This window comes from Erpetoichthys calabaricus, chromosome 6, assembly GCF_900747795.2.
Source record: "Erpetoichthys calabaricus chromosome 6, fErpCal1.3, whole genome shotgun sequence".
Lineage (NCBI taxonomy): Eukaryota > Metazoa > Chordata > Cladistia > Polypteriformes > Polypteridae > Erpetoichthys > Erpetoichthys calabaricus.
In genome coordinates, this window is record NC_041399.2 from 192,749,328 (window position 1) to 192,773,932 (window position 24,605).

Sequence of the window (24,605 nt, forward strand, 5' to 3'; positions counted from 1 at the left end):
CCTCCTTTCTGCAAGTCTTGCTCTGCTGAGGTTGATAGTATTGAAAAAGAATTCCAGAATAGGTTAACCAAACACATCATATATATATATATTTTCACAAGTGGCTGGGTGTGGTCGGCAATCAGCTGCCTATTTAAAGGTCTGCCTCCCGACAATCAAGGCTGGAGTTGGGTGAGGAGGCGGACAAGGTCGGAGAAGGAGGTGGGCGAAGAGAGGCCCATTGTATAGTGTGTGGAAGAGAAGAGAGGAGGCTGAAGGAAGCCTGGACTTTGGGACTGTGGGGAATTGGAGTAAGGTGCACTTATTGACTTGTATATATTAGTTGTGTAAATAAACGTGTGGTGATGGCTTGTAACGTGTCTGCCTGTCTGTGTCCGGGTCCCCCATTCCACAATATATATACCTTAAGTAGAACCTGGAGTAGATGCATCATCTCCTCTGATACACCATAATCACAGGCTACATAAACTGATGATCTCTTAAACCCATAAAAAACAAACTACAGCAGCTACTGTGTATTGTTTAATATAAGCATATATTACCGTTTTCCAAAAGTGGCTACATACATGACCGTTCAGATGTTTAGGTGCAAGTATTCAGGAGGCGGTTTGGTGATCAGGTTAATTTTAGGCACGAAATGTACAGCATAGGGCACCCCTAAACCCACTCTCCCCCAACCACTTCTTGCTTCAACATAAATGGAATTTTACGGCTATCAAGAGGGAAGCAGTATGCAGTGTGGAGCGATGGCATAGTACACTTGGTAGATGAGTAATTGTGTGGTGCACCAGGGAGGGCTGGGAGGTTGAGAAGTTATGCATTAATTGTTTAGGTACTAGTACTAAGATTTGAAAGCTTGTATCTATACCAAAGTTAAAATTGTAGTAACAATCCAACATTAATGTCATGTTACTACACTGGAATATTGATACAAACGGGGCATCAAGAGATGTGGTCTGAGAGGAAGCTTGTGATATTCCTCCGAGACACTAGAGGGCAGATGATTCAGCAGCTATCAGGAAAGATTTAATCTTTTTAAAGAGAGTAATAATATATTTATATAGCACTTTTCTCCAAGATCACTGTGGGTCAAAAAGAAGGCTAAAAATTTCCTAATCAGTAGACTTCAGCACATTATTCCAGGATAGGAGGGCAAGAATGGTGCACTTGAATCCCACAAATTGCCAGTTGTAATATTGTTTTGTTTAAATTATGACAGATGCTGTGAATTTCACTTGGTAGTAAACTAGAGTGCTATACTTCAGAGTACAGTGTATAAGCTAGCAGAAATACTTTGAAAAGTCATAGATCATTTAACCATTCAACAACTACTTTTGATTCCTGTTGTGGAGGAGTATTAAACAGTTGATGGAAAGTGCGAGTGCAATTATGGCATTATTTACACCATCTACTATAATTAAGTACATGTGCACTTATTTATGTTAAACAAGATAAAGTGTACAGTGCATCCAGAAAGTATTCACATCACTTTTTCCACATTTTGTTATGTTATAGCCTTATTCCAAAATGGATTAAATTCATCTTTTTTCCTCAGAATTCTACACACAGCACCCCATAATGACAACGTGAAAAAAGTTTTCTTGAGATTTTTGCAAATTTATTAAAAATAAAAAAATTGAGAAAGCACATGTACATAAGTATTCACAGCCTTTGCCATGAAGCTCAAAATTGAGCTCAGGTGCATCCTGTTTCCCCTGATCATCCTTGAGATGTTTCTGCAGCTTAACTGGAGTCCACCTGTGGTAAATTCAGTTGATTGGACATGATTTGGAAAGGCACACACCTGTCTATATAAGGTCCCACAGTTGACAGTTCATGTCAGAGCACAAACCAAGCATGAAGTCAAAGGAATTGTCTGTAGACCTCTGAAACAGGATTGTCTCGAGGCACAAATCTGGGGAAGGTTACAGAAAAATTTCTGCTGCTTTGAAGGTCCCAGTGAGCACAGTGGCCTCCATCATCTGTAAGTGGAAGAAGTTTGAAACCACCAGGACTCTTCCTAGAGCTGGCCGGCCATCTAAACTGAGCGATCGGGACGAGAAGGGCCTTAGTCAGGGAGGTGACCAAGAACCCGATGGTCACTCTGTCAGAGCTCCAGAGGTCCTCTGTGGAGAGAGGAGAACCTTCCAGAAGGACAACCATCTCTGAAGCAATCCACCAATCAGGCCTGTATGGTAGAGTGGCCAGACGGAAGCCACTCCTTAGTAAAAGGCACATGGCAGCCCACCTGGAGTATGCCAAAAGGCACCTGAAGGACTCTCAGACCATGAGAAAGAAAATTCTCTGGTCTGATGAGACAAAGATTGAACTCTTTGGTGTGAATGCCAGGTGTCACGTTTGGAGGAAACCAGGCACCGCTCATCACCAGGCCAATACCATCCTGGTGGCAGCATCATGCTGTGAGGATGTTTTTCAGTGGCAGGAACTGGGAGACTAGTCAGGATAAAGGGAAAGATGACTGCAGCAATGTACAGAGACATCCTGGATGAAAACCTGCTCCAGAGCGCTCTTGACCTTAGACTGGGGCGACGGTTCTTCTTTCAACAGGACAACGACCCTAAGCACACAGACAAGATATCAAAGGAGTGGCTTCAGGACAACTCTGTGAATGTCCTTGAGTGGCCCAGCCAGAGCCCAGACTTGAATCCGATTTAACATCTTTGGAGAGATCTTAAAATGGCTGTGCACCGACGCTTCCCATCCAACCTGATGGAGTTTGAGAGGTGCTGCAAAGAGGAATGGGTGAAACTGGCCAAGGATAGGTGTGCCAAGCTTGTTGCATCATATTCAAAAAGACTTGAGGCTGTAATTGCTGCCAAAGGTGCATCGACAAAGTATTAAGCAAATGCTGTGAATACTTATGTACATGGGATTTCTCAGTTTTTTTACTTTTAATAAATTTGCAAAAACCTCAAGTAAACTTTTTTCACATGGTTATTATGGGGTGTTGTGTGTAGAATTCTGAGGAAAAAAAATAATTTAATCCATTTTGGAATAAGGCTGTAACATAACAAAATGTGGAAAAAGTGATGCGCGGTGAATACTTTCCGGATGCACTGTATACAGGCATTCTATTTTAAACTCACTAAAGGCATGTACAATAGAATGTATTCAGGTTTTGCACTGTCAGAATAACTGGGCATGATTTTCTGAACTAGATATTTATATGGGTGGTTTTGTAACTTAAAAATGGCCCGAAGTACTTTGGTGGCATTCTGTGTCCCACTATTTAATTAAAGCCTCATTTTAGTCACAGAAAACTTTAAAAGCTTTCTGAGCTTATTGCTGATGGTATATGGATTGCTAATTTTGTGATAAGAATAAGGGGACTAAAATACCAAATGGCAAAATATTCTTCATTGTAGTTCTGAAAAGGATTACATTCTGGCTTTTATATCAATTTGCCATATTTATGTAAACAATTCTTGTAGTGAATCAAATTAATCAAGAAAGCATTTACATTGAACAATGCTTGTCATAAATGTGACAGAGGTATAGGCAATGTCATCACATTATTGTAAGTTTCTACTTAACAGTGTAGCTCTTGAAGCAGTACATAATAAAAAAAAAAAAGTAGCTAACAGGCGTACATGATCAAGCTGCCACTTTGACACCTGTTCTAACTGACAAGATTAAGGGGACTTCTCTTGTTATTAAAATCATATTGAATACCATACCAATGCAAAGACATGATGTTCATGTAACTGGGGAATTTTTAAATAAACTAACTATTCTGTGTTGTGTCAGCCCATCTTTGTTTCAGTGTATAGAATTGCATGGTCCTTGTATTCTGAAATGGGAAAACAGTATATTACTAGTTTGATCAGAGAGCTGTGAAAAAACAATTTACAATAGAATGCGGATCGTAAGGCTTATTCCTGTAATGTATTCACGTCACTGTCAAATTTAAGACAGACTGTGATGCAAAATTGGCATGTAATATTTAGTAAGGTCATTGAGACTAATGTTCTTAGAAATGACATTGCCATACTCAGGCAACAATGATAAGGTAACATAACAACAGTACTTGTACTTTACATCAGGTAATACAAAATGAGGCAATATCATCCAAATTGCCTTCAGACTTGGTGTATGGTTATGTTTTCTCCAGAACAGAATCATCTATATTTGCATAGCTATGTCTTTCATTTCATCAATAACCTGAAAGTAATACAATAAGGCCAAGCAGAAAAAAATTATCGTTGGAGATGCCAGTACAGCAGTATAGCATGATTCACTAATAAGACCAGCTGGAGTTCTGTCTCAGTCTGCAGATGCAGCCTGCTTCAATGCAATACTCTACATATTTCAAAAATATGTCCCTTTCTTCTACAACGATTACATACTGCTATTCTTGTATTCCCAGGCCAACACCATACAAGATATTCCAGTAGTGCCTCACCAAATCAGAAAACCACTTGTCTTTGTTTTCAAACAACATCCATGACATAATGGGGAAAAGCAGAAAGCTGCTTGCTACCTTGTATCCACACCACTTGTGGAATTATGACAGACTGCTGTGATACAACTCAAGAAAAGACAAAAATAAATAAATAAATAAAAGCCAGTTGAATAAAGGGTACATACAGTAAATGGTTTAAGTAAAACGCATTTACTACAGATAGATGCGAGTGAAATGCGAGTCTCAGTACAACACGATAACATTCTAAGGTACGTTTACAAAAATAATAAATATAAAAATGCAAATAAGGCAATATAGACTATAGATTACAAAAGCAACAAAAGTCAGGGAAACACACTTTAGCACTTATTTCTAGCAGAAATAAAGTTTTTTTTTAAAGTAGGCTAAAACACATATGCTGTATTAAAGTATAAAGAAATTATAAGATTACTTTCAATTTATTTATTTATTTTTACCTTTTATAGTTGTTACATGGTAGACTATAAACTACTAACTGAACAATTGATTAAAGAAACTTACAGAATTCTGTGTTTCAAGTGGGTTGGAACTGCGCTGGAATGGGTTTGGGCTGCACTGGCCATCCTGACTGCCATGAGGCACACTGGGGCGTGCTCGGGACATAGGCTGGATTACACCTGGTTTGGTCTTCAGGGAAGGTATAACATGTTTAAAACAAAACATCCTGTTACAGTTAAAGAAATTTTTGACACAATATAGATACACTGTAACATAATATTCCCCAAATCAATAAATCCAACTCAGGTTCACTGAGGGACAAAGCATCACTGATATCAGTGGGTAAGAGACAGAAAATAATTCTAAACATGGAATTAGTCAATCGAACACTTCCACACTTGCCTGGGGGCCAAATGTAGAATTGCCAATCACGTAATCTTTTGTAACGTAGGAGAAGAACTGGATTATCCACTGCAGAACCCACACAGACAGGTCAGTGGATGTGTAAACCTGGCACAGACAGTATCTAGAATGTTGAATTTGGGAGACAGCAGTGCTGGCCACTGCACCATTATGTTGCTGTCAGGTACACCATATACAAAAGTAACATTTCATGGAGCAAAGACAATTCACTCAATGGATGGCACTCACAAATAACAGTTGTAGCGGGGCCACATAGTGTTTAAATGTCAGTACTGCGTGCGTCTCGTTTCATTGTCCCGTTTACTGTTTATGTGCATCAGTTTATGCCGTCCCCGGATGGAAGGAGACCATAGCCGCCAACCTGGAAAACACCTGTTTACAATCATTCAATCACAGCCGTCACAGGACTATATAAGCCATCAGGAGGAGAAAAAGAGGAGAGAAGGAGATTTTGTTTCACCATTACGACCACGAGCAACCTGTACCTGTTTTCCATATTGCGCTTATCCACCCAGTTTGTTTTTCCATCTGCCGGATTTATTTCAAGGACCTCACCACGAGATACCCCGGGGTAGGACTTAATCATCCACCACATACACGAGGATTCACGGTGAGGCTGTTCCATTTTTTTCCCGGGGAGAATCAAACATTACAATTTCACTAATTCAGTCATACGCTTTCAGGACAGTTTCTTTATTACCGGACTCACGTACTCATTCATTTTCAGTTTATCATTCATTGTTGTTTTCGTGTTGTGTGTTTATTTGTTACAGGGACAAGGGAGGGTTTTTGTTGTATATATTTATATATGTTTGGTGGTGTTTTGTTATTGCTGGGGTGGAGGGATATTTGTTGTATTTATATATGTTTCTATTTTTATATTTCATTTCATTTAATACATATATAATCTGTTTAATTTTACATCCTGTTTGTGTGTTTATATTTTTCACCGTCGATTGTGGGGAAAAGTTCAAATGGTAAGAAGTACGGCTTGATAGTTAGATTATTTCTCAGTTAATTATCCAGGCCACTGGTCTTGGAGGTGTAGCTGCCGGCTGGGTAAAAGGGGTCGGCCGTTACATAAAGTGGTGCCCTCTCTGAGGAATCTAAATAAATATCTATCGCTGTCTGCCTTTAAACAATTCCCCTATTAATATGTCTATAGTGCGTGCCGAGCAGGACGACACCATTGCTTCGCCGCGGTGTGATGATGGAGTAGCCGGGGCGCGGCACGTCACGGTCAGAGCGTGTTCAGCGGTGCAGGAGGTGGTGGATTCGTTGCAGTCGCTGTACCTCGAAGATCACCATGGACCTGAGGAGGAATGCCTGGAGGATGTCTCGCCTCCGTGGGAAGATCTGGCGCAACAACTAACCCGGCTGGATGAGAAAGTCCGCGAGGTTGCTGAAAGTGCGCTTGGGCGCGAAGATGCCTTGCGGGCTCGCATCAGCAGCTCCCAGGAGGAAGTAAAAGAATATCTTAGTGAGCAAGTTCAACTCCTGGGGCGGGAAATCGTGTTGTGCCTCCAGAGGCGGGATCAACGCTGGCAAGAAACTCTTCAGGGGGAGGTCCGAAGGAGTCTCCAGACGTTACGTCAGTCACCCAGTCATTCAACGCCGTACAGGTCTAGTGGGGGGGGGGGGGGGTGAATACATCAATCGGCCCTCTGTTCCTGGGGTGCGCCTTTCCTTTCCCGAGTTGGGGGCCCCTTATAACATCGATGATGTCCTCAACTTTGTGGAAGAAGGGGAGGCGTACCTGGCTGTTAACCCTTTAACCCCAGAAGAGCTTATGGGGGTGATAGGGGCATCCCTCTCGGGGCCGGTGCGGAGCTGGTGGCTGACGGCCAAGAAGAACATTAAAGACTGGGGATCCTTTCGTCGATCTTTCCTCGCGGCTTTTCTTCCGGAAGACTATGAATCTGAACTGGAGGACAAGCTGCGATCCATGGTGCAACTGCCTTCGCAATCCATCCGGGACTTCGCCTATGAATATTGGGCTTTGTGTTTGAAGTGGCGGCCGGCTATGTCTGAAGAAGAGGTGGTCCGCCGCATTCTTAATGCCTGCAACCCGCGGTTAGCTGGGGGTCTCAGGGGGGTGGTGGGGTCGGTGGAAGACCTGGTGAAGGTGGGCTCGCAAGTGGAACGGGACTGGGGAAACTCAAAAACGTACTGGAATAAAGTACAAGCCAGTACACGAGAAACTCAGCCCCTAAAACCCCAGCGAGCCAAACCTTGCCGGTCGGAAGCCGATCTTGCCATCATGCAAGCGAGTACGTCCCTCCTGATCGTCCCAGTGAAGCTGCGGGGGTGGCAGGTAGATGCGGTGGTGGATACAGGAAGCCATCACACCTTAATCCGCTCAAGCATGTGGAAGAAGATTAGCCGACCGACAGACAACTTAACATCTGCCCCGTCTGTCCGATTTGTATTGGCAGATGGGAGTGAACACAGGGCCCTGGGCAAAGTCCCCTTGAGGTACAGTGTACTTTCCACCACCTGGGAGATGGATACATATGTCCTGGATGACCAGCACCTGTCCGTCCCGTTACTCCTTGGGCTGGACTCTTTAACCACCATGAGGATGACCATCCATCTCAGTCCCAGGGGGTATACGGTGCCAGGGGAAGGGGTATGCGACTTCATTCATAAATCCAAAGAAGATCTGGGCTCGGAATTCATTGGCTTCTACGCAGCAGTGAGGAGTGACGCAAGCACCTCGGCGGCAGCCCCAGTGGAGGAACAGCCCGAAGAGGTAAGGCCGGTGCTGAAGAAGTGGGCCAAGGTGTGGACTGAGAAATTAGGAGTCGCCCGTGGAGTTACCCACGTGATCCACACCTCGGACGAAGTTCCAATAAGGCACCGAGCCTACCACGTTTCTCCACTAAAGAAGGGCATAATTAAAGAACACCTGGATCGAATGCTCGCCGAGGGAATAATCGAACCATCTTCCTCCTCCTGGGCGTCCCCTGTGGTCCTCGTAAAGAAGACTGATGACACCTATCGTTTCTGCGTGGACTACAGGGGGGTTAACGGGAAGACGAGCCTGGACGCATATCCCATGCCCCTGGTTCATGAGATTCTGGAGTCACTGCATGGAGCTGCAGTTTTCAGCACACTAGACCTCCGCAGTGGCTATTGGCAGGTGCCGATGGACGAGGGGAGTAGGAAGAAGACGGCAGTCATCACCCCTGAAGGCTTGTTCCAGTTCAAAGTCATGCCTTTTGGGCTTAAAAATGCTGGGGCCACCTTCCAGCGGCTCATGGAGCAAGTCCTGAGGGGGTTGATAGGCAAGATCTGCTTTGTATACATCGATGACGTCATTATTTACTCCCCTTCTATTAAACAGCATCTCCAGGACCTCGACACCATCTTCCAACGATTACATCAAGCGCACCTTACGCTGAACACGAAGAAGTGTACCTTCATTCAACCCCACATACGCTTTCTCGGGCACACTCTTTCATCTGAGGGGGTCGCTGTAGACCCCGAGAAGACCTTAGCCATCCGAGACTACCCCACGCCCACGGATTTGAAATCTTTGTAACGTTTCCTTGGGTTAGTGGGGTGGTATCACAAGTTCATTCCCCGGATGGCTGATATAGCGGCTCCCTTGAACAAACTAAGAAAAAAAGATGTCCCGTGGGAGTGGACAACAGAGTGCCAGGACGCGGTCGAGCAATTAAAGAGCCACCTGCAAGAGCCGCCCGTTCTGGCCCAGCCAGATCCACAGCTCACTTTCCAGGTACAAACCGATGCCAGCAACCTGGGGCTTGGTGCCGTGCTCACTCAGAAAATCCACCAGACTGAACACGTCATCGCTTACGCCTCTCGAGCCTTGCATGGCGCCGAGCTCAACTATTCGACAGCTGAAAAAGAGTGTTTGGCTGTCGTGTGGGCTGTGGAGAAATGGAGACACTATCTGGAGGGGGTTGAATTTGAAGTGTACACCGACCATCACGCTCTGACCTGGGTATTTAATCACCCGAAGACCTCCTCCCGTCTAACCAGGTGGGTGTTACACCTCCAGAACTTCACTTTCAAGGTGACCTATCGGAAGGGCTGTGGCAATATTGTGCCTGATGCTCTGTCCAGGGTGTCAGAGCCACCGGGGATGGTGTGTTTGGCAGAGGCAAAGAAAATGATCCTGCCTCTGCCAAGAAGCCTGGAAGACCTGGCTCAAGCACAAGCCACCAGTCCATTCTGCCAGAGCATCAGGGAGGGACTGGAACAGCAGCGTACCGACCGGGTACACTTCGTGGACCTCCAGGGGGTTCTGTACAGGACCACTCCATCCTCCCTTGGGGGTCTGCAACACCAACTAGTCGTCCCGGAAGGGTTCATCCCCAACTTTTTAAAATACTATCACGACAGTCCTTTAGGTGGTCACCTTGGAAGGACAAAGACTTTATTAAAGATCCTGGGGGTTGCGTGGTGGCCGTCTGTCCGGAAAGACGTTTGCCACCATGTGAAGAAGTGCATCACCTGCCAACAGCTCAAAAACCCACCTGGTAAACCGGCAGGATTTCTGCAATCGACAATCGCGGATGGACCGGGGGAGACTTTGGGAGTCGACCTGATGGGGCCTTTTCCTGTTACCAGCTCGAGGAAGACCGTCCTGATGGTGGTGATTGATTATTTTTCAAAGTGGGTGGAGCTGTTTGCCTTAACGGACGCAAAAACTAACAAGATCTGCTCCACCCTGAAGAACGAAATCTTCACCCGCTGGGGGGTGCCGAAGAACATCGTCTCAGACCGGGGTCCGCAGTTCAGGAGCTCTCTATTAGATGAACTTTATACAGCCTGGGGAGTGAAGAAAAACCTGACAACAGCTTACCATCCCCAGGCTAACATGACAGAGCGAGTGAACCGGACCCTGAAGAACATGATCGCCTCCTATGTGGGTGAACGCCATCAGGACTGGGATAAATGGCTCCCCGAGCTCCGGTTTGCCCTGAACACCGCTGTGCACGAAGCCACAGGTGAGACGCCTGCTTTGGTTGCGCTGGGCAGACAGCTAAAGGGCCCGCTTGACCGACTCCTTCCCAGAGCCCCTAATCCAGAAACCACCACTTACAATAACCTATTTAAAATTGAGGAATTACGGCGGAGAATCCAACAGAGGTTGGTGAGTTCGACATCCAGACATGCCAAGTTATATAATGCCCGGCGTAAGGAAGCGCACTTTCAGCAGGGTGATTTGGTCTGGATTAGAGCTCACCATCTCTTGGATGCCAGCAAAAGGTTCTCCGCCAAGCTAGCGCCTAAATGGTTAGGTCCGGCCAAAATCATTTCTCAAACAGGTCCCGTTAATTTCCAGTTTCAAAGGGGTATCGGCACTGACTCCAAGATAGACACTATCCATGTGGCCAATCTCAAGCCGTACTTCGGCCCTCCCTTGTCCAAGGTTGGGGGGGGGGGGGGGGGGAATGTAGCGGGGCCACATAGTGTTTAAATGTCAGTACTGCGTGCGTCTCGTTTCATTGTCCCGTTTACTGTTTATGTGCATCAGTTTATGCCGTCCCCGTTTGGAGACCACAGCCGGCAACCTGGAAAACACCTGTTTACAATCATTCAATCACAGCCATCACAGGACTATATAAGCCATCAGGAGGAGAAAAAGAGGAGAGGAGAGAAGGAGATTTTGTTTCACCATTACGACCACAAGCAACCTGTACCTGTTTTCCATATTGCGCTTATCCACCCAGTTTGTTTTTCCATCTGCCGGATTTATTTCAAGGACCTCACCACGAGATACCCCGGGGTAGGACTTAATCATCCACCACATACACGAGGATTCACGGTGAGGCTGTTCCATTTTTTTCCCGGGGAGAATCAAACATTACAATTTCACTAATTCAGTCATCCGCTTTCAGGACAGTTTCTTTATTACCGGACTCACGTACTCATTCATTTTCAGTTTATCATTCATTGTTGTTTTCGTGTTGTGTGTTTATTTGTTACAGGGACAAGGGAGGGTTTTTGTTGTATATATTTATATATGTTTGGTGGTGTTTTGTTATTGCTGGGGTGGAGGGATATTTGTTGTATTTATATATGTTTCTATTTTTATATTTCATTTCATTTAATACATATATAATCTGTTTAATTTTACATCCTGTTTGTGTGCTTATATTTTTCACCGTCGATTGTGGGGAAAAGTTCAAATGGTAAGAAGTACGGCTTGATAGTTAGATTATTTCTCAGTTAATTATCCAGGCCACTGGTCTTGGAGGTGTAGCTGCCGGCTGGGTAAAAGGGGTCGGCCGTTACACAGTGACCTACTACTTCAGAAGTAAAAACCCTGAAATTTACCGCTGATGATTAAGTCTTTAGAGTAGATTTATATTTGAAAGATGTATTATAGTCATTCTCATAAATCAACCAAGAAACAGCACAGTAAGTTTAGATTTACAAAAGTGGCACACATGTACTATATTTAATTCAGTTTGTCATTAAACAGAAAAAATGGCAAAGAACCCACACTAAAAGGTTAATCCATCAAAACATTAACGTACACTCCCTCAGAGGTTTACAGTTTACCATGTAACGCAATTTTTGGTGAGGTAGGCAAATATTCTGTTTACTTTTTAATCCTTACCATTTAACCATTCCTATATAAAGTGAAGCAAATTGTAGGAGATTATAATAAAAAAAACTTTCCATGTTTCCACAATTGCTCATTTATGACTATAATCTTTCCAATGTGTCACTTGTCTGGCCATTTGTCTGAAATTAATATATGCAAATCTTAGAAGGACTTAGGATGTATAAGGAGTTATTTACAAAAAGAAAACAATTACAATCATAGTAATATAAGGACCCAAACAAAGAAGATTAACCACTTTGGAATATTACACGGAAATGTATGGCATATTCGTTACCAGGAAAATTTACACTGTATGGTTTATACAGAAATGCTGTGTTTATGAGTTCCAATGATGATTGCTGGAAACAAACTGGTTCTCTATCCATAAAAATATAAAATAAATTAGTTTCAGCTAAAGTTTTATCACTTAAAATTAGAGTAGTATATGTAAATTGAAATAACAATGTGATGTTTTTTGAAGCATATATAAATAATAAAATAAGCTAATGATAGGAACCAGCCATTGTTGTAATCTTAAAAAAAAATTACATTTCACTTATAATTTGTTTAGCACCCTGCACAGCCTCCACCACCTTCATACTCACAGATGCGTTGTCTTTAGGAACAGCAGAAGATATGAAGTTTATAGAAGCCTGCAGAGAGGAATTAAAAACAAGTAATTTATCCAAGTTTATATTCGGCAAAGTCAACAATTAACTAGTCTAAAAAGAAGATGGAAAATGACACATGTTCTAAAGCTCATCCAGACACTATTTCTAGTTTGAAGTCTAACCTTCTTAGGAAGTGACAGTGGAAGAACAAACATTCAATTCTATTTCAAACCCATGGTGCAGCAATATTTGGGTAAACAGTTGCTGCAAACCTAGCCAGTTCCTCCTAACAGTCTTAGTCAGAGAGTCTGATAACCTGACTCATCACTGCTAAACATTACCAAGGCTCTAAATAAACAAACAAAGAAGCATTCATGCACTAGTTGGCATCGACAATTCCACGAACCCACTTAAGCTTGAAAGTCTAGTTTTAAAACAGGATGAAAAGTTGATGAGAATTTTAAAGTTAAAAAAATACTATGATTATGAGAACTGTACAAGTGACATATAGTCACACAATACAAAGGCAGAAGGGTTTGTGTTTTTGAAGCAAGAATCTTTTTTTTTTTTTTTTTTAAACATACTGTATATAAACATATATATATATGGCATTTCACAACCCTTGTATTGTTTAATATGCAATGCATAAGCACCTGTTAGTCAGCATTCTTTTATAATGAAGCAGTACATTTTCTTTTTACTTTTAATGTATGTTATCTTAGCTGCAAAGTTAAGGCTATACCATGATTAAGGAACACTGGCAACAGAATTGTAGTGTCATCACAGCTGCTTACTGAAAAACACTGCTTTATATACAATAAAATAGACATGCAAAAAAGCAAAAAAATAAAGAAAGAAAAAAAACAATATGGGGCTTTGAAGTAGTTATGTTTGTGAGTAAATACTTCTTAAAAGAAAGGAAATTTAATAACACAATAATTACGCATACATCACTTTAAAACCCAGTACAGTTTTTTAACCTTTTTCCATAAATGTGCTCAGTTCCACAACAAAAAAAAAAAAAAAGCAAACAAAAAAAAAAATCTTGTCTGAGCAACCAGATGGCCTTATTAATTGTGAATCATTTATTGGTGATAGACTTTTATAAGATGTAAATAAACAAAATGAAAAGGACAATTACTAAGGCAGAACCTGAAAGTATAATATGCAACACTGCACAACAAAGTTTTTACTTCTTGAACACTGTTAGGTGTTTCTTATAGATTTTTGGGTGCGGATCATGAATATCACATCAAAATTTACCCATCACGTACTGTTTCAGTTTTGTCATAATATTTTCTTATATTTGTATCCAAACATTTTCGCTCCCGTAAGTGACTTAACAACGGTTTGTGCAGCCTGGGCATGTCCAGGCATGGAATCAGGCCAGGTTGGAAGCTGTTCTGTGGAAGCTGACATCCTGGGCAGGTCTGAATGAGCTTGACGCTGTCTCAGCATGCTATAAAGGTGGCTTGCATACACCGATCCTGCTCATTTGGTTAATATAGATAGTCAGTGTGTGTATGTACAGTATCAGTATAGTAAAGTGTAGTATCTGTAGCAATATAACAGTAAGTAAGCTTGATGCTATAGACATTTTGGTGTCAGGCGATATGTCTCGTCAATGTCGTAACAGCCACAATACATTCTGCGATATCTGTGGCGAATATACACCTGTGCCTCAAAGACGCTGGAAGACTGCTGTTGTGAAGAAAGCTTATCATCTGTATTTCAGCTGCAAAATTGGTGATCAAGTCAAGGAATGGGCGCCTCACATTTGCTGTGCGACATGTGCTGTCAGTCCTAGAGCCTGGCTCAGAGGCACTCGAAAGACGATGACGGACTGTTACTTCTGTTTGACTAATGTGTCTGGTTTCTCTGTGAAAAACAAGAAGTCAATTGAAAATCCTAATCTGCCTTCAGCAATGAGACCCGTGCCACATGACGACAGTCTTCCAATTCCTATCTATCTATATAATTCTGAAACCTCCAGAGGATTGGACCTTAGACAAACCAGATGAAGAAACTGCAATGCAGGGTATTGACAGGGACATTGACCTGGATTTTGAACCGTGCTCATCAGGCGATCCACATCTGATAACACAGTCCGAATTGAACGATTTGGTCAGAGATTTGGGTCTGACAAAAGCAAAAGCCAAGCTGCTGGGTTTGACACTGCAGGAATGGTGTTTGCTGTCACCAGGTATGAAAACTTATGTGTTTCGAGGCCGACATCATGATATAACCAAACTTTTTGCACAAGTCGATGGTCTCTGTTTCTGTTGTGACATTGAAGGATTGTTCTCGGCCTTGGGTTGCGATCACAACCCGGAAGAGTGCCGTCTCTTCATTGATTCGTCAATGTTAAGTCTGAAAGCTGTTCTGCTACACAATGGCAACGTTTATCCTTCAGTACCTGTGGGCTATGCAGCACACATAAAAGAAATGTATGAGAATATGGAACTGTTGATGAAGCACATCCAGTATAGCAGGTACAACTGGAATATCTGTGGAGATCTTAAAGTCGTTGCTCTGTTACTAGGACTGCAGCTCGGCTACATAAAGCACTGTTGTTTCATCTGTGAATGGGACAGCCGTGCCAAAGAGTCATACTATTCTCGACAGACAGAGTTAGTTCCAGGACAGAGAAATGTGGCACATGAATTGCTTGTCGACCCGGCAAAGATATTTTTGCCTCTTCTTCACATAAAACTGGGATTCATGAAAAATTTAGTGAAAGCACTGAACAAGGAAGGCGACGGTTTTCGTTATTTAAGACAGATGTTCCCAAGAATAACTGACTCCAAGATCAAAGAGGGCATTTTTGTAGGCCCCCAGATCAGACATGTTATGACTGACAAGCAGTTTGAAGATCTGTTAGTTCGGCCAGAAAGCCTTCAAAGACGTTGTTGACAATTTTCTGGTACAAATACAGAGCCCCAAACTACATTCAGCTGGTAGACAAACTTCTCAAAGCATACAAGATAATGATGTGCAACATATCACTCAAGATTCATTTCCTCCACTCACACTTGGGACTTTTTCCCCGCAAATCTCAGTGCTGTCAGTGACAAACACAGTGAAAGGTTTCACCAGGACATGGCTACGATGGAGAAACGATACCAGGGCAACTGGAATCCGTCACTGCTTGCTGAATACTGTTGGACAGGACACTGCAACGTGATGCACCAGACTTTTCAAAAAAAATTGTGCAGTGTAATTAGTCTTTTGTTGAGTTCTAAAAGGCCTCAGGTCTTTATAGGCTCAGGGATTTTAAGAACTGAACAAAACCCTACCGTGACAATCTTTATTTTTACAAAAAATAAATATAGAATTCTCATTTCAACATAGGACCAGTTATCACCAAGAATTCCATTGCTGGTTCTTGCACACTTAACTTTATTTTTACTTAAACCAGCATGTACACTTATGAGTCAAACACTGACACTTTAAAAATAATGAATTTAAATTATCAATATAGGTATTTTCAAATATATTAATTTCTCAGTAAATTCTACAATTACATGTTAACTTACAGAGTAGGCTGCTTTAATGTAGGTAAGGTAATCTACATAAGTTTGCAAAAAAATACTCAACAGTTACTGTATAATGGTAAAACATTCTCAATACTTTTCAAGTATAAATGTATAACACACTTTAAAAATATAGAAATACTCCACAATCAGACAATTACCAATATGAGGAACTACATACAATAAAAGTCAAATATGATTCCTGTAGCAAATTAAAGTATATACTAACTTGGTCTTTTTTTAACTTGCATATCTTTGAACATTAAACAAAACAAAAAAAAATAAAAGATAATATACAATTACATGTTTTATTTATTTTAACAATTCTGAATGCTCACAAACCAAACCACTGGAATTTATGGCCAATATGCCCCAAATAGGTCTTAACGTGCAGAGTCCCTGAACACTACGTGCTAATGACAAAAACAAGCAGGCCACACTAAGGCACTTACAAAGCGAGTCTCTCTGCCTGATTGGACTGTAGAAGGGGATGTGGAAGGAAGCTGAAGAGGAGGAAGAAACAACATAGTTTTTTCTTTCTCTGCTTTTTTGTGTAGAACAGAAAAAAAGTTTTGTCCAGCAAGAAATAATGAGAAAATATATACAGTATGAGAAGCGATATTTTACAGTAAAATTACACAAAAAAGGAAGCTTTCTGATTTCCTATGACAAGTTTTTATGAAACCTGACAGATGCATACATTAGAAATCTGGATAGTTTTGCATGCATGATAATTAATCGCATTAAAAACTTTGGGGAGAGTGACTGCCAGGTATTTTGCATATCCCTGTCTACTTTGTATTGCATTAATAACCAGAAACTGAATTTAATAATAACATACAATTTAATTTTGCTTACATATATTTAAATAAAAGGCTGACACAACTCACACCTAAAGAGTGTTTTATGGTTATAGATTTAGGTACAAGGATAACTTGTTTTTGGTCAAGATAAACAACAAACATAGTAAATATGAAGAAGATAATAAATTGGGCAAACTAAAAGGTATTCTGAAAGGAGGTAAATCAACAACAATTTTCTATAGGCCAGTGATCTTAGTATGCATCATGGGTTAATATTAATGGAAGCAATTACTGAGGAAATGATTGAGCATCAAAGGGCAAGAAGAGGTATACTGGAGGAAAGTCACTAGGGGTTCACAAGGAGAAGATTGTGTTTTACCAAAACATGCTAGAATTTTGAGAGGAAGCAACAATAGGATATGATCAGAGAGATGCATAGGACACTTTCTTAAATTTTGGAAGTCTTTTGATAAGATACCAACATGAAAGGCTGGGCATGAAAACAAATCAAGTGGGAATTGAAGGTGTGGTGTGTAGATGGGTGCAAAATTGGTTCAAACACTGGAAATAAGGGTTGAGGTGTGAGGAATCTTATCATAATCAAGTGATGTTAAAATTGATGTCATTTAGAAGGCACTGTTTCGACACATGGAAGAAATCTGTAAGTAGTGTGGTAGACAGCAGGACTTAAGGGTGCATAGTTGCTGAGAATATAATCAATTTATGCAGTATTTATTGTAAATGAAGAAATCTACTACATAAATTATGATTATATTCTCAGCAACTGTGTATACACCAACAACTGTACACTTTATAGCACACATAATACACTACTACAGAAGGAATGAATTACAGCTTATGAGAAAAGTTAAAATGGGAAACGGAGAACATGAAAACTTACCTGACAGGATTAAAAACTTCAGTAAAAAGAATACATTATACAAGTGAACCTATATGTATGATTGGCAACTATTTTACATATTTGCCCTTACTGGGACTATTTGTGACCACAGAAAATGAGACCCAAACAATTACTGCAGCAAATAATTATTTGTATGAACATTCAGCAATGTCCCAAGTCAAATTGTCACACTCTAGAATATTAGACCAAAACTATCACATTAGATATTTTAAATTGACAGCTCCTAAACTTTTTTTTTTTTTTTTTTTTAAACAGTCTCCCCTTTGATACATACACTAGCCACAACTAGTGTGGTTTGTAAAGGGCAAAATAGATGGTAACCTTTGGTCATTTTCACTTGTGTTAATTAATATTTTTATTAATTACAGATTACTGCATATAACATCCTTTAAAGAGAGGAGCTCATGATTCTAACATCATTATCAGCTGTGGCAGGCCTGATCTCTAAAAACAATAAGCAGGCTTACCTAAATGAAGGTGAGAGTCTGCTATACTGGTGCAAGGACAGCAACCTAATCCTGAATGTTAACAAGATAATGGAGCTGGTTGTGGACTTTGGGAGAACAGAGCAGAGGCAGCACTACCCCCTTAGTATTAACAGCACCCTGGTGGAGAAAAATACCTCAGTGTCCACATCACAGAACACCTAACCTGGTCTAAACACACTAACACCTTGGCTAAGAAGGCATTATGATGTCTTTACCATCTCAGACGCCTTTGGGATTTCAGACCTGCTCCCATTTAATAAAGACCCTCTACACATCTACCACTGAAAGTATTCTGACAGGAAGTTTTATTGCCTCTGTAAACAGCAGTGTGGTCAGCAGAACGCATTACAGGGTGTGCATTCCCTAACTTCGAGGTAGGGGTGGGCGGTATGACCAAAATTACTATATCACGGTATTTTTCTAAATTATCCCGGTTTCATGGTATTCAACGGTATTTTTTTCCCATGCATGAGTGGATGTTAACCACATTTTCCACTGCAATTACTGCAGTAGACTGGCTAAGAATAACCTATTCCACTGTCATGAGCATTGTACAATGTGCACACAAGTATTAATACAGGTTTGCATGGTCCCATAAAGTGATAGTTTTCAAGGGGGTGGCACTAATGAAGAGAAGGAATCACATTGCAAGACACATGCATTTAAAATTTAGAACCTTTTTATTGAACAAATCTTGCAAAAACGTAAACTATAATTTTGACAACGTATTTTCAGCCATCCAAAAAGGCATTTAGACTTAGTAAAATATCCAGAAGTGCTTGTCAAAAGTTGAATTACACTGAACATGTCTTAGAAAAGGAATAAATAGTAAATATTTTTTGTAAACCAACTATACTTTCTGTTAATGTTAACCATCTGTGTTCACTGACATGTTAAAGTGACTTTTTAAACAGCTTTACCATCATTAAACTGCACAATATTTAAACTAATAAATAATAACAATAAAATAAATAATAGTATTATTACTGATAGTTGCACTAATACTTCAACACTTCAAGCCCAGGTGCATTACACAGTATTCACCAAATTAAAATAAAATAAGTGCAACTTGGTGATGACATCTTTACCAACTGAACCATCATTTAGGCAATCTGCACTAATATGGACCTTGCTTCAAGCTAAGCTATATACATAAATAATAAAACTGCACCTTGCATTTATGATGCTATTTGTGGTATAGCCCTTCGGAATCGTATTAGGACCATTGTGAAGAAAAAAAAATACGGACACAGGGAAGAAAAAAATAAACTATATGTCGAGAATAAAATCGACATGTTGACTTTATTCTTGACATTTCCACTTTAATTTTGATGCTTATGTCGATATTAATGTCAACATTTCCACTTTATTCTCATAGCTTATTTTATAATTAAAGTAGAATGTCGTAAACTAAACTTAATCCTAAAATCAATGTTTAATTTACTAGATTTTCTCAAACCTTGTCATAAGTTAATGTAGCACATTAAATGCTTTGTGTTGTGTTCCCCAACCCAGTTGTTAATCACTACGCTTCTTAAACTGACTTCCTCCGCACTAAGAGGAGGCGCCGACAAGAGATCACTGCACAGAATACATTCACTTCATGATATTCCTGCTCTCTGAAAATTTAGAATGCTAAGATTAAAGCACTAAAGCAGGTATTGAATATGCACGGTAGTGCTGCTCCCTCGCAGTAAGGGGTCCCCAGGTGTATGTTCAGTGTAGAGAACTTTATGGCAGGTGTGACGAGGCTCGAAAAAACTGGATGTATGAATGGTTATCGCAAAGGTTTAACTTAAATATTGTGTTGGAGACACAAACACAGAATTCAACGGATGTTCTTCTGAGCAGGCTTTCTTTATTGCATGCGTTCTGTCTGTCTGATGTACCAAAACCCCAGTTCCTATCTTTCCTTTTTCTTTCTCCACATAACCAATCACCACATGATAAACGTCTTTATGAAATTAAAACTAGTTATAAACTTAGCCCATGGAGTGTTCAGAACTTTAAAAATATCTTCGTTATACATGTTTAATTATGCCATCCATTCAGGGTTGTGCCCATCCCAGCAAGCATTGTGTGAGGCAGGAGCAAATCCTGAATGAGTTGCCAGCACATCGCAGGGTGAATACAAGCAAAACATACACTAGCAGGGTCAATATAGCATAACAAAACCCCACATGCTACATGACTTTGAAAGGACACTGAAGCACTCCAAGTAAACCCACCAGAAAAACATGCAAATTCAAGGCAGGGTACACCCGAGACACCCTTGCTGCGAGGCAGCAGTGCAACCTCCATGCCGCCGTGCCCTTGATTAATACATGCTTTAATGCATTTCATCATGAAAATGATATCAAGTATTTATCTTAGCATTCTAAATGTTCAGAGAGCAGGAATATCATGAAGTGAATGTATTCTGTGTGGCGATCGCTGCGGCGCCTCCTCAGTACAAGAGAAAGTCAGTTTAAGAAGCACATACTGATTTAACATGGCTCGGGGAACACTTAACACAAAGCATTTAATGTGCTATATAACTTAAGACGGGGTTTGAGAAAATCTAGTAAATTAAATATTCATTTTACGATGAAGTTTAGTTTACGATGTTCTACTTTAATGACAAATTACGAGAATAAAGTCAACATGTCGACTTTGATCTTGACATAAATGGCGAGAATAAAGTAGAAATGTCGAGAATAAAGTCAACATGTCGACTTTATTCTCGTCATAAGCGTCGAGATTAAAGTCAACATGTTGTCACACTATTACACAGTACCCAGGTACATTACACTGTATTGAAAACAAATAAAACAAGTACAACTTGGCTTGCAGTATTATCCAGTAGTATAGAAACAGTATTTACACATTTGAACATAATGGTCCACATCCAACCTTTTAAAACCAAAGTATCTCCAGGCAACGGCCGTGACTCCTTTTTTTCAGCAAAAGTTCTTCTGTGTCATCATGTTCAACTTTATCGTCAGCTACAGCTTCAGTTTCAGAATGTTCTCTGTCCAATTTCAACGCGCAATACCTACACTGCCTATTTAGCGGTGTAGCAGTGAAAAAGAGCCCCCGCACAACACCTCTGTGATTAGTGGTGTAGCAGTGAAAAAGGTCCCCACTTGAACAGTTTCCCGCTGTGCCATGTTCCGAACATCGTTTAGGCAATTTAAACCGGTGTTGCGGTATAAGAAAAATCCATATCATAACATAAATAAACTGTTTTCGGTATGAACCAGTATACCACCCAGCACTACTTCGAGGACATCTAAACCAGGTGATGTCAGACCAGGGCAAAGAAAATTATTATTATTATGATGCCAGCCATCCCAACAATGGCCTCTTTTGTGCACTGTGGTCAGGTAAACACTATTGCTGCCTAAAGTTCGGTTCAGAGAGAGACTCAGGAGGAGCTTTTTACCAATGTGTACATGCATTTTGAATAAGGAAAGTGTCTGAAACTACATAATGCCTTATTGTTAAGTCTCTTACATTAAGTTATTTAAGTTGTTTCTTTAGTTATTTAACACAATCATATTTAAAATTATGATTTTTGATACTTATAAAGTAATGTATTACTGTTACTTTCCTTTTTTATTGTTGTTCTTAAAGCCACTGTCATTGGAGATGAGCAACTTAGCATTTCACTACATATTGTACTATATGTATAATTTGAATGTGACCAATAAAATTTAATTCAATTTGAAACTAGCCAGTAAAAGGATCTGCAGAACTTGCATGCATCTTTCCTGTAATTTTAATTTAAAAAAAAAAAAAAAAAAACAGCATTAGCTCTACAGTCAAATTTATCCTCACGTCTGTGAGAGCCACTGTTGCTATTAATGATTAATTAAGTTTTATTTAGGAAACCTGTCATAAGAATAAGAGTAAGACAATACATTTATTGCCACTATTAATATTTATAAAGAATGCATATAAAACAGGTGGGTAGAGTTTAAAAACTAAAAAAGAGTCAAGAGAATGACAGAAGTGTTTTAGCTTGCGCAGAGGTTTTAAAATGAGGGTGAAATATAAATAAAAATAGATCACAAAATTGAATTATCATCAGGATTCAGTATACAATGTTTAAAATTTGGAGCCAAAGATAAAAATTGCACCTGGATATGTCTTCCTTTGATGTCACTACACTGGTTACCTGTGTCATTCAGAATTGACTTTAAAATTCTGCTTATGGTTTATAAAGCTTTAAATAATCTCGCCCCGTCTTATATATCGGAATGTCTGACACCTTATATTCCAAATCGCAACCTCAGATCCTCAACTGAGTGTCTCCTTAGAATTCCAAGAGCAAAACTTAAAAGAAGTGGTGAGGCGGCCTTCTGCTGTTATGCACCTAAAATCTGGAATAGCCTGCCAGTAGGAATTCGCCAGGCTAATACAGTGGAGCACTTTAAAAAACTACTGAAAACACATTACTTTAACATGGCCTTCTCATAACTTCACTGTAATTTAATCCTGACACTCTGTATATCCAATTCATTATAATAACTATTCATTCAAAATTTGTACTAACCCCTACTCTCTCTTCTGTTTCCTTTTCCGGTGTCCTATTGGTGGTGGCTTGTGCCACCACCATCTACCCAAAGCACCATGATGTTCCAACAATGATGGATGGATTAAAAGCCAGAAGTCTGTATAACCATCAGCATCAAGTGACTCCGTGAGAACCCTAACTACAAAGAGGACTATTTCATTTATGTTAGGTAGAATGCCCAAAGGGGACTGGGCGGTCTCGTGGCCTGGAACCCCTACAGATTTTATTTTTTTCTCCAGCCTTCTGGAGTTTTTTTTTGTTTTTTCTGTCCACCCTGGCCATCGGACCTTACTCCTTTTTATGTTAACTAAGGTTGTCTTATTTTAATTTCTTATTTGTCTTTTATTCTTCTTTTCTTCATTATGTAAAGCACTTTGAGCTACTTTTTGTATGAAAATGTGCTATATAAATAAATGTTGTTGTTGTTGTTGTTGTTGTTCCTAACTTACACAAGAAAAAAACATGATGCTAGAAGTGGGTCAAATCTATTGTTATAACTGCTAAAAATGTCACCCATTTAATGCAGTAGTTCTGGATTATCGGACATTCTCCTCCCTCCTCATTACAAAAACATACCTGTTAATATTCTTTTATTGCAGAAATTGTACATATTAATAGGTCTTTCTTTAAACAGGTAAAACAAAGACTCTTTACTAGAATAAAAAGTAGGATATACACTACTAAATTACTACATAGTAGATTTTGCATATGTTTTGGAGGAATAAAATTATAATTTTGTAACAGCAAGTATTATATTAAAAAGCAAGCTGCAATCTGCCTCAGTTACAATTCTTTTGCTGATACCGATTTCGATGAACTATAAATATACTCTTCAATGAGTAGGTGTGACAAAGATGGATAGGATTAGAAATGAGTACATTAGAGGGTCGGCTCAGGTTGGATAGTTGGGAGACAAAGTCGCAGAGGCAAGATTGCGTTGGTTTGGACATGTACAGAGGAGAGATGCTGAGTATATTGGGAGAAGTATGCTAAGGATAGAGCTGCCAGGCAAGAGGAAGGCCTAAGAGGAGGTTTATGGATGTGGTGAGAGAGGACATGCAGGTGATGGGTGTAACAGAACAAGATGCAGAGGACAGAAAGATGTGGAAGAAGATGATCCACTGTGGCAACCCCTAACGGCAGCAGCCGAAAGAAGAAGAAGAAGAAGAAGATAAATGTACTCTTCAAGACTCTTGTATACATATCAATGGTGTTTTACACCTTTACCGTACATTCTTTTCTTCTTGTTTATCTAAGTGTATTACCTTGGCTTAGAGTGGCAGACAGTTCATGACTTAGAAGTAAAGGGAACTAGAGAAAATTCAATAAAATACCAAGCTGGAGCAAGTAGCAATTGATCACTGCAATGAAGAGTATATGCTAGCTGGGGCTGAATAATGGCTAAACAAGACTGGATTGGTCAAAATGCATAAGGAGTGAACTAGAGGAGTTACCCTAACACTACAACATCCCACTGGTCAGGGAGAAGCCCTAGTACTGGCATAAAGTTAAGCTAATAGACAAACTTGGATCATTCTATCATGCCGGGATTACATTGTAGAGAAACGTCAGAGACCATACATATACTTGTAGCCTGACTTAAATAAGTTGACCAGGATTACATGCTACACTGTTGCTAATAATCAGTAAAATTTCTGAATTTAAAGCAAGGGTGTTTTTTGTTTAGGATTATATACTGAATACATCAAGACTTTACTACCCCTTTAAACTTTCTATTACATTTTCTCTATTGCTATTACTCTACTTAAATAAATATTACT

General features: G+C 40.2%; 1 protein-coding gene across 17 annotated transcripts in view; it reads right to left on the reverse strand.

Moving 5' to 3' along the window:
* Window positions 1–24,605, reverse strand: part of scrib (scribble planar cell polarity protein) — a 284,575-nt gene that overhangs the window by 50,508 nt on the left and 209,462 nt on the right. For 13 of the 17 annotated variants that reach the window (XM_051929184.1, XM_051929190.1, XM_051929189.1 and 10 more), the window contains 3 exons: window positions 16,506–16,556; window positions 12,515–12,562; window positions 4,964–5,089 (listed from right to left, as the gene is read on the reverse strand). In XM_051929184.1, coding sequence (XP_051785144.1) covers window positions 4,964–5,089; window positions 12,515–12,562; window positions 16,506–16,556 — 225 coding nt within the window. The remainder of the gene's footprint in view (window positions 1–4,963; window positions 5,090–12,514; window positions 12,563–16,505; window positions 16,557–24,605) is intronic. The other 4 variants (XM_051929180.1, XM_028804216.2, XM_051929192.1 and 1 more) reach the window with 1 other exon arrangement.